We start from the raw sequence: 16,313 nt of genomic DNA, 5'->3' as shown, positions 1-16,313 counted from the left end.
ATACTAGATATTCAATGACATTATGTAATTACATTGATTTGGAAGGGCTTGATATTGGCATCGTCGTTATGTTCAGAAAAGAAGGTCTTTGTAGTTTAGGACTACATACTGAAAATATTTATAGATGAGATTCTGTGATGCTTGAGACATGCTTCCCAATCATGGGAGATACAGTGGATAGAGGCCATGTTGGTATATGTGTTGAAGCTAGAAGGTTATATGAGGGCTCATTACACTATTCCATTTGAAATATTGCCATAAATTAAAATACGCATTTTTTTTTTTAAAGTTCTGTTCTTCCATACTGAAATAAAATGGCTGCTAATACATTTTCAAACAAGCCAGGGAATATCCTAGAAGTCATAGACTCCCTACTGCTTTTTTATTAACTCTTCCCTAATCAACTGATAAAAAATTTAAATAGGGTCTACTTAAATGTAGACCCTGAAAGTCTCATCCAAAATAGGTGCTAACCAATGATTATAACCGTAGATGAAAGGAATTGTGAAACCTGGAGCAAATATATTTAAGCAGCTGAGTTCGTAGTTAAGCAGCCATACATATAGACCTAACGCTGGTAATTTCATTAAATTGTTAACTGATATCCTGCCAAGTACCTCAAGATTCCTCCTTAATACGGTCAACCAAGGCTGTTGTCACTGGGGATGCCTTCCTGTCCATATCCCAAAAGGGTACCATTTTCTATCTCTAGACAGCTTTTATCTTGGATTTCCTCCCCGAGAGCCAGAACAATACCATCTGCAGCAAGAGTAGGCTCCAGTGCCCAAGAACTGACAGAGAAGGAACTTTCCCATCCTGAGGAATGCAACGGTGTCAGTTCTCAACTTGAGGAGTCCTTCATTTGAAACTGGAGAGTTTATCACTTCATGGGCCAGTGAAAGGTCACCCTAAAGCTAAAATGCAAAAAGCTGGATGAAGTCACCCTGATGTCACCTCTCTGCTGGCATCACACCCAGGCCAGCTACAGTAACAGGAACATTGAAACTTGACATGCAGTTTAGGGCTGACAGGGGCTAAACGGCACCGTGTCAAACAGACCAACAGTTATTACAACACAGTTATTAAAACAGAAGTGGGTCATATTTTAATAAGAAAAAGATGAATGAATTTTAAAAGGAGGTGCGCAACCTCCAGTCCTTGGAGAGATATCAAAGAGCATCCAGCCTGGACCCTGAAACGTCCCTCTCAGCTGCGAAAGAGCATTCCAGCACATTCCAGAACAAACAGTTCCAAACCTGCAGACTAATAGCACACTTCAGCACATTAAATGCTCCAAAAGTCCTGAAAATGAAGACACCTGTCACTAGTCAAGCCTCTTTGGTAAATCCTCCATCAAAAACACCTGTTGAACGAAGAGGCCTGCTGCTTTGAAGTTATAGAAACTGGGGCAGGGACATACTGGGATAGAGCTTGTGCACAGCCCTCCGGAGGGCAGGACCGGTGGCAGGCAGTGACAAGCACCTCACAAAGCTTCCCTGACTCCCCTCCAGCCCACCTCCCCCAGCCCCTGAATCTCCTTTTCCTGTTGTTCTAGTTGCCTTCTCTGGTTTTCCTCCTTTTTGAACTGGTGCCCTCTGACCCTGTGCATAACCTTTCTTTTCTCTTTCTTCTTTAATTAACCATATTATGGTACCGAAATAAGTCTAAATTAAACTGCTTTCTATGAGAGGCCCTCAAATTACATCTTTCTTTTTTTCTTCTTTCTGGACTCCTGGACTTCTCTCTCCTGGAGAGAAAATAATTCACTAAAACATAAGCCCCAAGAGAGGACGAAGATTATTGCCTGCTATGTTCACTGCTACACCTCTGACGCTTCAATAACTGTGAATAAATCTATGGATTTCGGGTATAGGGTCAGTTTAAAGATACGAGAAGGGACCAAGAGAATGAAGATTGAAGCTGTAATGTTAAGCACTTGTGCTGTATGGCCAGAGCTGGTATTCCAGTGGCCAGTATGGAGCAAAGCCACTAGACCCACGTGGGACCCACCTCACTCGCAGGTACACGCACGTGATCTGGGCCAGCTTCTTTGAAATTCAGTGGTTCCGAAACCAAGATATCATTTAACTAATATCCCTTGAAAATGCTGGAATGTAAATTGGGCAACACATTCAGTTCTACAAAAAAGCCTCACAAACCCTTCTACATATGCTGGTTTATTTTAAAACAGCAAGGGGAGGGGTGTCCTTTTTTATCAAAGTGATGCTTTTTGGTTCAGCTAAAATCGTACATACTATTTCCTTGTGGCACATATACAGAATATACTAAAATAAGCAGAGGAACGTTTAAACATTCCAATTAAGTATTTTCATTAGCTATCCTAATATATTTTAGGTTAAGAATCCTGGGTTAATTTAATAATGACAAAAATTCTAAAAACCAGTCCTTGTGATTATTTCACTAGCCAAATAAATATCACCCATTTCTTAAATTGAAAATCTTCCAAGGTATCTTCCCTCAACATCAGTCATTAAAAAGAAAGTCTGCATTGTCAAAGTTAGGATGGAAATGTATTTGAAATACTTTAGGCCAAAAATTATATCCTTCAAAAAGTATCTGTACTATCTTTACTTCAGTCTTTCCAAGGGGAATTCTCAAGATCTTTTTAACATAGTCTTGTTTTATTTTTGAGCATGCACTAGCCAAGGAGAATAATAGCCAACGTCTCTGTCTCCTGCCACCTTTCACGCTTCCAAAATTTCCAGTAAATATTTTCCCCAGAAGTCAATTGAATCCCGTTCTAGAAATACTTCTTTTCCAATAAAAAGACACATTACCTTCCGGAGCTCTTTGTGATAATGCTCTCCTTTGTTCTAACTGTCAACTAATTCCTCTGCTTAAGAACCTACATAGGCCATTATATTTAAATTACTGGGAGTCCCCGGGTTGTTGGGAAGAATTTTCTAAAACCCTCTGTAATGAGTTACCTAGGGTAAACCCAAATGAAGTTGGATATTTTGCTTCACTAAGCAATTTAAAAGATAAAGGAGAACAGTTTCGCCTTTTTCATATTTCCTCTTATCTTTTTTCTACTTGGTCAAGAATGAGGTATTCACTACTGGCAAGTGCTATCAGACCTGCCTTTTCCTTAAGTGATAGAGTTCTGCCCACCACAGACAGCCCCCTTCCTCCTCCCTCCCCTGACTCCCTGGGTTGGGGAGGGCAGCCAACAGTGCTCACAACACCCCATCAAAACAGACTGGGAGTTCCAGGGAAGAATCTCAAGATGATCTAAACCACCCAGGCCCCTTATCAAGGTTTGCAGGCTTGTTTGTTGCTGCCTTTGCTTCAATGAATGAACTGACATAAACAAGGTGTATTATTTTGCTAAATATTTAAAATAGGTTAATAAGCAAAGAATAAAAGGTCATCTATTGTCACAATCAGCTGTTAAGCCCACAGAGTCTCTTGTCGTGGCTGGTGGGGGTGGGGGGAGAAGGGAACAGAAGCAGCCTTGGACTTAAAAACAACTCAAAATACATATCCATGCTGGATTTGCATTGAACATGCAACACAGGTAATACATGCAAAAGTGATATCCATACTTTTCCATTTTTAAAAGTCATTTCTCTGAATAGGCAACTACTTAGCCAGATTACATTTACAAAAATCTCATCACATATAGCACTGCAGGAAAGACCAATTATTGAAGAATAAAAATCCAGGTGCCCTAAAAATTATCCCATTTTATCTTCCGCTAGTCTCCACAGACATTCCATCTGTGGGAGAAGAGCCTTCAGCTAACTCTAACCTTTGTTTCTGTTCTTCACATCTTGACCAAATTCCACCCCATTCGGGCCCCTATCTTCCTTTCAATTGGCCACTCTATTGAAGAAGTCATGCCTATGTCCTCCAAACCAATGGTAATGAACAGCACCAGAACTGTTACTTAAATCTTATTACAAGTCCTGTAACCTTAGCGGCTACCCAGCATTCATCTTCCTATAGGCCCTAGGCTCCTTAAAGGCAGGGATCCCATCTTAACATCATTTTATTAATACCTGTCACGTCAAAATTGATGATGTCTACCATCCAGGAGCTGCTGAATTGCAATTTCATTTCTACCACCTTCCCCATTGGACCACTGGCTGATCTCAAACATGTCACTGAGCCATGACCACAAAATGACCAGAGGGACAGGACAGATGGGAAGGGGAGTCAGAGTGGTGGGCAAACCAATCCATCCTTGAGTAATCAAGAGAAAAGGACTTCGGGAGCCGTCCTTCGTCCATACAGACCTTTCAGCCTCTGTGCCACATTAGAGCACGATTCTTAGGGTAGGGCTGAATGATTGATTATGGATTTCTCTAGACCTTGAGCTTCCTTTTATTTGTCTTATTTTGACACTCAGTTTAAGCTATCACATAGTACATTTTCTTCGGTGGTTAGATCCCGCCACACCTAACAGATCAATAACCCATTTTTAGGCTGTGGGTTCTTTACTGGCTGTTTTCAATATAGCCGAAATTGTGACTATAATCTTGGATTATGTTAGCGTCTACCCAGCATTTATGAGAAACTGCCCCACAGCCAAGGCAGTGAGGAAAGAAAAATGACCAGTTATTTTCCCATTTCTGAATTATTCCAAAAGGATTTCAGACAGGCCCTTAAAGGGCCATCAAACCAACCAAGTTGGTCAGGACCTAAGAACCATTTCAAAATGACAATTACTTGGTTTTCTTCACAGCTCCAGCAAAGGTCCTATAACTAGCTCCGGTAACACAATAAAGTCTCTGCCAACCCTTCCAGTGAAAAAACTTCCTCTAAAAAAAAAAAAAAAATGTTCAATTTCCTTCTGGGGCAATTTAAATGACTCATTTTGTTCTACTCTTCACTCACACAATACAAATATTTGGACTGCCATTCACTAAAACTTCCCTCACCTTATCTTCTCCAGGCTTAATAAATCCCATTTTTTTAAGTTGCCTTCAAAGGACCTATTCCCCAAAGCTTTCATCAACTCTATACCCTCCTCTACACCCAATATGGCCATTTTATTCTCTGAGAAAAACAAAAAACATACCTTAAACACGGTCTAGTGCAGAGAAGAACACAGGATTCCCTCTGTAGTCTACACTTCTTTTCATGAAAACTTCCTTTTCACCCTATGGCTAGTTCACAGTTCACACCATTCTTATACTCCCCAATGCCACCATCATATTACAGAGCCAAGTTCTGTGACTTTGGGGTTTAGTTTCTTACAGGGACCTGACCCTAAGAAGAATTTCACTGACATCATCCATGTCTGTGAAATTGAGTTTCAAGAATATGCAGCTCACAAATAATCAATGAACAAACACAGCAGAGTCCAACATTATATTCCCGCCCTCAAACAGGCCACCCCTCCTCCTCTTGGCTGTATTTCCACTAATTCCACAGTATCAACATTATTTCCAGTTACCTACACCCATGATCATTCCATTTCTCCTTCCCCTCAATCTCATCAGTCCCTGACACACAGAAGGTGCCCATAAAATACGCCAAGTGAGTGAAGATCTGCACGTTTATCATCCTCTTAACGGCGCTTTCTTTCCAAAGCATGCGCCCTAATACCCAGGTCCTCTACCACTTCACCCAGAGATAATCTAAAGAGCCCATGTCTGTCCAGCTCCCAACACATAGCTCGCAGCCATGAGTTTAACACTCCTAAAATAGTCTCCACAAAAATCTCCATTAGATATTTGTATGCAAATGTTCATTACAGCATTGTTTGCAATCCAAATATCCATCAAAGGACGAATAGGTAAACGGAATATGGTCTATATATACAATGGAATATTATTCAGCCTTAAAAAGGAAGAAAATTCTGACTTACACCACAACAGAGATGAACCTTGAGGACTTTATGCTAAGTGAAATAAACCAGTCAAAGAAAAAGGACAAATTCAGCATTTGAGAGATACCTGGAACAGTCAAATTCAGAGAAAGACATTAGAATGATGGTTGCCAGAAACTGGGGGAGAGAGAGGGGAGCTGCTGTTTAATGAGTATAGAATTTCAGTTTTGCAAGATGAAAAGTGTTCAACAATGTGAATGTACTTAACACTATTGAACTATACATTTAAAGATGATTATGGTAGTAAATTTCATATTATGTATATTTTACTATTAAAAAAAAAAAGCCAGGTGTGGTAGCTCACACCTGTAACCCTAGCACTTTGGGAGGCTGAGGCTGGCGGATTGCTTGAGCCCAGAATTTTGAGACTACTCTCTACAAAAAAATAAAAAAATTAGCTAGGTGTGGTGGCACACGCCTGTAGTCCCAGCTACTCAGGAGGCTGAGATGGGAAGATCACATAAGTTAGGAGGTAGAGGCTGGAGTGAACCATGATCATGCCACTGCACTCCAGCCTGGGCAACAGAGCAAGACCCTGTCTCATAAATAAATAAACAAACAAACAGACCTTCCCTTAGTCTTGGTTGCCCACAGCAAAGTAGTTTTAAGGAAGGGCTTGGCGTCTTACTTCACCAGACTGTTGGAAAAGGTTGGGGAGTATGTCTAACTGGACAGAATGGTGGAACAGACAGCCCTGACTAGTAAGCAAAGACTGGGGACAGCCACTCCTGGGTCAAGTCCACCTTACCCTCGACTTCAAAGCCTTCTTCATAACCTAGACTAAACTCAGCACTAAATACACATTCCATCCATGCTCCTTGAGGCTAAAGAGAAGAGTCTTACCTTCCTAGCCAATTCCCTAACCCCAGCCATCATACCAATAGAAAGGTTTGATAATCCTCAAGTAAGATCCTAATGCTTTGCTCCATGTTTCTGCAGTTTTTTCCAGCTGAAGCCACAAATATACTACCTTCTTCCTTTAAGGTTGAGAAATTAATCTCAAATATTATCTCTCATGCGGATGCTTTTACCGATCCCTGATCTCCTACTACCTGCCCATCAAGATTTAAGCTCATTTCCTTTAAAATCCTGCCCAGAGTACTTTGCACTTAAGACAACCAAATTCTACTTTGAATCAGAGGCTGTGTTCTTAAGAGGCTGTGCTTTTGCCCTGTCCTTCCTCCACACCCAGCCCGTAATGGAAGACCAAGGCATTGGGATTGGTAAGCCTTTGTTAAACTGAATCCAAAATGTTTACTGGGCATTTATTATGTTCAAAGCTTAGCGTAAGTGCCAGAGAATAGAAAAGATGTTAAACTAATACTTACTGAGCACCAACTACTATGTCTAGCCTGGGGCAATGGACAAGTTCAACTTTGTCCTTTAACTTCTAAGGAAAGCAGTCAAGGAAAAGCTCCTTAACTGATTTCATGGACCCTAGGTGAGCTACATGCATTTATTCACCCAGAGAAAATGGCCATTTACAGACATTTCCCCCACATAAACTTTGATCCAGAAATCTGTATCTCTTTTGGTGGAAAGTAACCCAAGAATACAGTTAAACAAAGAGCCAAGTGGATAAATATGCATTACCACTAACTGTGGTATATTAATTAAATATAACAACTTCATCTTAATGAAAAAAAACCACTCTACATATTCTGTTCACGCATTTTCAATTTTTTGTTTTCTGAGAGGCAAAGCTGAAAGGGGAACATAAGAAAATCAGCCCGATAGTGGAGTCCACACACTTCCTCTATGAGGGGCACTGTGCTAAGCATATTACATGCAGAATCTCACGTAATCCTCACAGGAGCCCTACATCATCATCTCCATTTTACAGATGAGGAAATGAAGCTTAAGGAGAGGTTAAGTGTCTTGTCCCAGAGCACACAGCAGGGAAGAGGCAGAAATGGAATAAAAATCCAGGGTGTCAATTTCAGAGCCCAAGCTCATAATTAACTGATGCCACGTGTCCTGAATAATAATTTGGTTTAAACCTTAAATTTTGCAAAAATGTTGAAAACCTGTCAGAAAGGTATGCATGGGAAGATGTCTAACAAAAGTGTGTCATAATCAAAATGAAAGTATAAAAGCTAAAACATAAGATGAATGGGAAAAGTACCAGACACAAACATTTCTGTTGGAGAAATCTTACAAGATGTGTAGTTTTGTTTTGTTTATTTCCTGGAGAAAAAAAAAGTTCAAGATCTATTCAGTCTCTAAAACTAGTGATTTCCTAACTCTTATCAAAAGCTAAATAAAACAAGACAAAAAAATTAAAGTTTATTTCATTTTAAAAACCGTTGGCCAGGTGCAGTGGCTCACGCCTGTAATCCCAGCACTTTGGGAGGCCGAGGCAGGTGGATCACCTAAGGTCAAGAGTTCCAGACCAGCCTGGCCAACATGATGAAACCCTGTCTGTACTAAAAATACAAAAATTAGCTGTGCGTGGTGGCGTGCTCCTGTAGTCGCAGCTACTTGAGAGGCTGAGGCAGGAGAATCGCTTGAACCCAGGAGGTGGAGGTTGCAGAAAGCCAAGATTGCGCCACTGTACCCAAACCAGGGCAACAAGAGCAAAACTTCATCTCAAAACCAAAAAACTGTCAAGTTTGTTATTTACTGATACCCATGCTCAAGAATTACAGAGATACAGTCAAGTTCTATATATATTTGAGGCATTCACTCATTTATTAGGTGCCTATCCCATCCCTAGCCTGTGCCAAGCACCTTTACAAAAATCTCCTTCTAATCTTTAGGGCAATCACATTAACAGAGTAGGCATTACTCCCATTTTAGGGACAATAATAGTTCCCATTTTACACATGATAATTATGGCTAACACATATTGAGCCTGTACTATGAGGCACCATTCTACAAGTCTTACATGTAGCAACACATTTACTGGCAGAGATTAAGTAATTTGCCCAAAGTCACAGAGCTAATAAGTGGCAAAACTAGGATGGAAAATGAAAACTCAAAAAGGTTAAGCAGGTGGATCATGCCCGTAATCCCGGCACTCTGGGAGGCCGAGGCAGGCAGATCTTGAGGTCAGGAGATTGAGACCATCCTGGCTAATACAGTGAAACCCCATCTCTACTAAAAATACAAAAAAATTAGCTGGGTGTGGTGGAGCGCGCCTGTAATCCCAGCGCCCAAATCACTTAAACCCCAGAGGCGGAGGTTGAAGTGAGCCAAGATCGTGCCCCTGCACTCCAGCCTGGGTGACAGAGCAAGACTCCGTCTACAAAAAAAAAAGAAAAGAAAAAAAAAAGGTTAAACTTTTACCTCCGCTGATTCCCTCCCAGGTCTTCCTCACTGTGGACTTATAGCTGTGGCAATATCTATTCAAGTTAACAGAACTGCACAGGAAATTTTGCATATGTGGATTCCTTCAAGTGTCATTTAGTCCCGTTTTTTCCTCTAAGGCTACAGAGCTGTCAGTCATGCAGCCATCAGACCAACACAAGGTAGGCTGGACTGTGCTCCTCCTACTTGTCAACTGCCTGGTCCCAGGGGCAGATTTGGATTCCTGCATTCACCAGAGCCCAGTGGGAAATGCTAAGGGTTGGCAGGATCAAGTCCTAGAGCCTAATGCAACCTGAAGAGCACAGGCCCCATCTACAGGGGCCATGACCTTCAATTCTTAAAGAGAAGACAGAAATAGAGATCTTAATAAAAACTCTAGATTGTTTAATATCACCTCAATGTTTTCTAAAAAGCACCATGTAGGCCAAACAAAACACGCCTATCAGATTACAACTGTCCTTTACTTAAGAACCTGAGGTCAAAAGATGAGCCGTATGATCATGTCCAAAAAATGTCAGAAATCAGAGCTGCTGGGCCAAGCTGACTCGACTCTAGTCCTCTCTATGTACAACAAAGATTTACACTGGATTTGCCCTCCAGGCAAACTTTTACCTCCACTAACTCCCTCCCAGGCCTTGCTCACTCTGGACTTATAGCTATGGCAGTATCTATTCAAGTTACCAAAACTGCACATGCAATTTTGCATATCTGGATTCCTACAAATGTCATTTAATTCCTCTTTTTAAAAGTTACCACACACTAATGCAGCAAAAGAAAGCACTTCCCACATGGTAGCCTGCCAACTCTTCAACTGAATTCATTCTGGAGAAAATGCTGCCACAGCCTTGACCACTACATCTTGAAGGGGTCCCCACACTGCAGTCCAGCTCTGAGAATTCCGCTGGAGACACTGTGGTTCATTTCCTTGTGTCCTTCTTTAATCAGCTGGAAGAAGCTTGAGGAAATGAGTCAAAACCCTAAGGGTAACTTCGAAGGACTGTCAACAACAGCAGCAAAATTCATCACCACAACATCTGTACATAAATGTGCTCCAAGGGAAGCCCGCAGAATACTTGGCACATTTCTGATGAGAATTTCTTTTGGGAGAAAAAATGGCTCTGGATGGTAAATTGTCGTTATTTCTCATTATGTTATCCAGGGTAAATAGCCAATGGTATCAGCCATTATTGGGGGTGTTCTCTGCCACCTATGCACAAGACCATTTTTATGTTTTGGAGAGATGGATTTAAATTGGCTTGCATCATCATTTTAGAGACAGCTTACCTTCATTTCAGAGACCCTACCTGGAATGGGACAGCTAACACCTAAAGCCAGCATACCACAGGTTAAATGCCTACAGCCCCTTCTCCAAGCTAAAATTTAATGAATCCTCCCTCCACAAATACTCCGTTGTCATAAGACATGCAATTCTCAGTATTTTTCACCAAAATTGGGAAGGTATGACATTGGCCATTCTGCATTCCCAGAACCTCCAACAATGCCTGGCACATAGTAAAAACTCATTAAATATTTTTGAATGAGTCTTACAACAGATTCTGGTGAGTAATGTGAATGGATATACAGCTGGGCACATGAAGCCAATCTCATCAGGTTTCACCACTGATGATTTGGGGCTTAGCCTTGCCAGTTTCTCCAGCTGTAAAACATTAGGGGTAATAATAGTACTACCTCCTGGGCTCATTGAGACTACTAGAAACAGCAGGTAAAGCCCCAAGTACAGGGCCTGGTACATCGTTTCCAACTGAAGAGCAACAACTATGTATCACACACGTCATACGAAATTTAAGACGCATTAGAAAGCATGCTGTAAATGCACAGCATACAGGATTTTACAGAGTCATGAGAAGAAAATATGGGGATGAGTGGGGGGAAAAACAGAATAGGGATAAATGAATTATCTGGAATCTCTTTATAAGACCATTTTATTATTTTCAGCAGGATAATTTAGAGTGCCTCGTGTCCAGCTGCTGAGAATGACTCCAACCTCACACCTGCAGGAACGAGGGGGGAAGGTATGATTCACTATTCCTTGCAGGTTCATCCTGTTAGGCACAGGAGCTGTAATACTGTTGTAGGGGGGAAGGGGAGGAGAAGAATGAGGGTTAGGACAAAGTGGTTACCTCCTAGCCCTCAAAGAGCAATGCAGAGGAATATATGGGAATTGAGCGGCGGGCAGCATAAGCCACAGCTCCAGTCAGATGCATCCATACACTAATGAGGTCCCTGTGAGCAGGAGAGGCAGAGGAATTTCAAAGAGGCAGGCAGGGACCAGGGAAATAGTTGAAAAGACTGCTGAGTCTACACTTAGAACATTGGAGGATAATTCTAGATGCAAAGGATCCTTCAGGATGCAGATGCCCCCTTGTACTCTGGAGGACACTGGATTCCCCAGAACGTAAGCAACCTGCCCAAGGACACGCAGCCAAGGAATGGCAGAGAAAAAGAGAATCCCGGGGACAGAGCAAGGCTTGGTCGTTATACCACACTGCCCCCCAGGAGGCAGACCTTCAAATTCCCTTTGCCAAAAATCTACTGAGAAGGCAACCATTGATTCATTTAATTTTTTAAAAGGCAGATATTCGATGTGGTCTTTCTAGTCTCCTAGTGGGGTCTAGTTCACATACCTTAACTGATATTAAAAAGGCCAAGGCACAAAAACAAAGACCAGATGAGTCGTTTTAAGCCAGGTAATCAAATCTCCAGGGAATCCGAAGACTTCCGCGTGACCCCTGCTGACCCCTCCTGCTGCGCAGGGGTCCAGGTGCAAGGCCTCTCTACTCCCACAGGAAAGCCCTCACAATGGTTACAAGATGAGAACGCGGGAGGCTGCGCCTGGAGGCTTTCTAAAGAAACTAACCGGTAGTCGACAGTCTCACAACCCTTCATTGCGCCGGTTCCTTTCAAGCATTTGATTCCAGCTCAGACTCACCTTCTATCCTTACATCATCAGGGTAACCTTAAAGGTTTGTTTTTAAAAATGACCTGGGAGAGAACAGGGCTTCAGGGGTTAGCTGGGCAACCTGCACTCGCGTGCACCAGCGACACCTAGAAAACAAGGGAACGGGAGGCAGGAATCTGACCGAGGGGCTCCAGAAGCCTGGAAGTCCTACACCTAAGACCCAAGTTCCCACGCAAATATACCTGGATTTTTGTTACAGCTTTAAGAACTAAGATTTGCAAAAAGTTCCACTCCATCTCCCTCCCCATCCCCAGGCAGCCCTGAAGTCTAGACGTCCCGGGGCTGGGGAGGCGGGCGGTCACGAACCTCAAAAATTTCCTAAGAAAATAAGGACCTGCGAATAGAGGTCGCAGACAGCCGGACTAGGGGCTTCCAGAGTCCGCCAGGCAGGCCAGGCAGGCCAGGCACTCTGGCCAGCGCGCTAGGCGGCCGGGGTCAGGAACCGCAGAGTCCCAGCACGCCGTCCGCTGCCTTCCCGGAGCAGGCGGCAAACGCAGCCTCCAGCAGCCCCGGGGCGCTTGGCAGGAATGAAACGGCGCCACGGCAGAAAGAGGCGAGCAAAAAGTCTGCAACCTAGCGGCTGCTTTCCACACGCCCTACCCAAGTTGTCCCTGTCGCCACTACCGCCAGGTTCGCGGGGGTCCGGCCCCACACTCGCACGCCGCACGCTTCCCATACAAAACCCTAACCCGGAGGCGGGGAAACGCCGCAGCCTTCGATTCGTCTCCAAGGGTGGTGTTAGAGCAGAGGCGGCAGCGGGTCGGTCCCCAGCTCTGGGCACAAAGAGCGCCTGCGGTTGGAAGGCAGCAGCCGCAGAGGAGAGAAAGGGCTTTTTAACTTTGCCCTCCGCGCGGCGGAGAACCTGCGGGCAGGTCGTGCTGGGCGCCGGTTACACACACGCAACTTTTAACAAAAGGAATCTGCGGCCGCGCCTCGCACGGAGAGATAAGGCGCTCGGTGCGAATCCCCGAGCCGCCCGCCTCCGCCCCCCGCGCACCGTCGGCACAAAAGCCACCCCAAACTCACATGCAGCCTGCAGCCTCGCTCACGCCTAACCCCCTCGCTGTACCCACTCCCGAAAGAACCCCGGCTTCGCGCCCCCCACCACCAGCAGCTGAGGTCTCCTTGCGCAGGTGAGCAAGGCAGGGCTCCAGAGAGCCCGAGGGCCGCCTGGAGTCTCCCCAGAGGCTGGAACGCAAGGGTATTGAGGGCCCGCAGCTCCCCCTCCGGACGCACCCTGGCGTGTACCACCCTCCCAGGCACCGGTTTCGCCGAGGAGTCGCACGGCCGGGGTGCCTGCCGCGGTGTCCCACCTGTCTGGACGCGGAGCAGGAGGAGCAGAACGCAGAGAAAATCCCAGGCGCCACGAGCGCCTCTCATCGCGGTGGCTGCGCTGGGATCCGAGCTCTGGTCCACGTTCCAGCTCTCGCCCAAGTGCAGCGAGCGCGGCAAAGCCGAGCCCCCAGAGCCGCGAGCGCCGAGCGCAGCCCCTCCTCCCAGCGCCCTCCCACTGCGCGCCGGCCACGCCCCTCCTCGGCTCGCCTCCCTCGCGCCCGCCCGGGTCTCGCTCCTTCCCGGCGGCGTCCGGCCCCTGCTCTTTCGACGTGCTAATGCCGGTGGGCTGTGCCCGCCCTCGCCGCTCGCTCTTGACCCCGGAACCCCTTTCTCTCTCCACCTCTCCACCCCTGGGATGTGGTCTGCCCGTCCGAGGCCGTTCCCGAACCAGGGAGGTGCTGCCCGCTGGCTTTGTGAAGCTGGGCACCACGCGCACGTTAGGGCACGGGCCCGCCACCTGCCAGGTGCTCCCGAGACAATAAAGGTCGGCTCCCCGCCCCTCCGGCGCGTTCGAGCGAGAGGAGGTTGGACGCCGCTGGTGGTGGAGGTACGGGGATGGGGAGGGGAGCGTTAGGAAATTGAGCCCCGACATTACCCTCCAGGCCTGTTAAGAGCGCCTGGCACCGCGGTAAAGGCTGAGCCTGGCTTAGCTAATTGTTTCTGCTCAGTTTCTCCACCTGCTTGGTAACATGTAAGGACACAGTGAGTTCCTATTGGTCGGCTTGGCCTACACCCAAGAAGCCGGTACCCGGACTTTTGTAGAGACTGGGGCGGTGGAGTGGGGAGGGGCGCGTTGCGAAGTTTGCTCTGGGAGCCCAGGTTTTCTTACACATTTCTCCCCCAACCCCAATGCTGCCAACCCCTGTAATGATTTCTCTGCCTCTGTATCAGAGGACAGTTTCAGGGCTAGGGATCCCTGTGTTCCTCTTAACTGCCCTTGCCGGTCCCAGGAGCAAAATAAAAGTACAACGATTCTTTTAAGCCAGATTTCACTGCCCAGAAAGTGCTTTACCCACGGTCTCATGGTGGATCCTTGAACAGAAAGCAGCAACAGTGTAGTGGTTACTAGTTCTTCCCTACACCGACCCTTCTTTCATGCTCAGGATAACAGCTTTGTGAGGGGGATAGAGCAGGTGTTTCTTATTGTAGTGAGGGAAAAACCCTTGTTTGAAGACCTACTCCAAGAAAGATGAGCTTCACCTAAGCATTTTGATAAACTAATAAGACATCCCTCCTGAGAGCTTAAGAATGGAAAATGAATGGCAGATGCCCATCAGAAAAATGGATAGAACAGATACACCTAGACTCTTCTCTGAAGTATCATCCAAAATTTATAGTTGCCCAGCTACCCCACTTCATTGGATATTGAAAGCTCTCCTGTTGTTATAATAGTGACAGGACCCAGGTTGATGTGAGAAAAATGATTTTTAAAGCTAATCACTTAAAAATTATCAGTACTAGAGGATGATCAAATGATCAATATGTATAATTGCCTCTCTTCAAATGTATGTATTTGTTCACTCGGCAAACATTTATTTAGTGTCTGCTGTGAAGCAAGGAGGAGCTAGGTACCAGGAGTACTATTATTAATAGACAGATGTGCAGATGTGGCCCCTGCCCTCACAGTCCTTATTTATAATCAAGTATGGGACCTACATCCCAATCTCCCAGCAAAAGTTTCGAGTCCTGCAGCTGTAGGAGAACTGAAATGCAAAAGATCTGGGCCATCAGATCTCATGTTTTTTTTTTAGGATGACAGATAAAAGATACCACTCAAAGCAATCATAAGTTTCTGGGATCTTGATTTATTTCTAAAATCCATTTTGTATTGAGAAAAAATCACTATGAGCTAAAATATCAACATTATGCCTGAGAGAGAAAATTTACAATTTTCTTCTTCTATCAGCTGATATTGGAGAGGATAACATCTTCAAAAGAGTGGGTGAAAAGAGACCATATTGCAATTTAATTCTAAGCAAGAAACTTCTATCAGGAAAAAAAAAACTGAATAGGGAGTTATACAATGTTGGACTGTCATTCCTGTTTTTCATTCAGCAAATATTTTTTGAGCACCTAGGTAGGCATAAGACCTACGTAAATGAGTAAGAAAAAGTCTCTGCCTAGGGGAATTCACAGTCCGGCAGGGAAAATAGGTACTCAAATAAGAAACTGTAATATCTGCTAACAGAACTTATGTTCAGCCAGTACACACCAATTTGGCCTTATTGGAACAATATTGAAATCCTGTACCGATTACAGAAAAAGCCATCCCCTGAAACACCTTCCAACCCAACCTTGCGACACACCAAATCTCCTCGATCCAGGAATTAAAATGTTAATGCTGGCCACAACAGAGAGCCTCCAGTACTTGTACTTTTAGAGTTGTTAGTTGTTTTTAATAGTATCCCCCCCCTTGCCTGTTAAATAAAGGAAGGAAGCATAATATATAAGGCACTATGAATGAACATATGTGCTGTAATATATAAGGAACTATATTATAGATCAGCAGTGTCCAATGGAACACTGGCAATGATGGAAATGTTTTATATTGCAAGATAGGATGTATGGATTAATTCTATACTGTATTTTGTGATAGTCCTGGGCTTGTTCAGGGGTTATGCTTTATGTATTTCATTGTTTTCATAATTCTTTTAGTAAGGACTCTCGATTGCCACTTGTAGAAGCTGCTTAAATTAAGCAAGCAAAGAAACCTAAAATGTATTGGCTCTGATAACTGGTAAGTCCAGGGATGATAGTGTTTCAGACTTTCCTAGATCCAAGGACTCAAAGTTATCAGGACTTAAAGGGCAAGTGTGCCTGGGTGCATGTGTG

General features: G+C 44.5%; 1 protein-coding gene across 8 annotated transcripts in view; it reads right to left on the bottom strand.

The window, feature by feature from the left end:
- KIT (KIT proto-oncogene, receptor tyrosine kinase) overlaps window positions 1–13,597 on the bottom strand; it is an 82,438-nt gene extending 68,841 nt beyond the window's left edge. For all 8 annotated transcript variants that reach the window (XM_021670366.2, XM_012441166.3, XM_012441167.3 and 5 more), the window contains exon 1: window positions 13,460–13,597. In XM_021670366.2, the coding sequence (XP_021526041.2) occupies window positions 13,460–13,526 (67 nt within the window). In that variant the 5' untranslated portion in view covers window positions 13,527–13,597. The remainder of the gene's footprint in view (window positions 1–13,459) is intronic.
- Between the last annotated feature and the right edge of the window lie 2,716 nt (window positions 13,598–16,313).

Source organism: Aotus nancymaae, unplaced genomic scaffold (assembly GCF_030222135.1).
Source record: "Aotus nancymaae isolate 86718 unplaced genomic scaffold, 86718_ANA_hifiasm-v0.15.2.pri h1tg000006l, whole genome shotgun sequence".
Taxonomy (NCBI): Eukaryota; Metazoa; Chordata; class Mammalia; order Primates; family Aotidae; genus Aotus; species Aotus nancymaae.
This window is presented reverse-complemented; position numbering and strand designations above follow the sequence as displayed.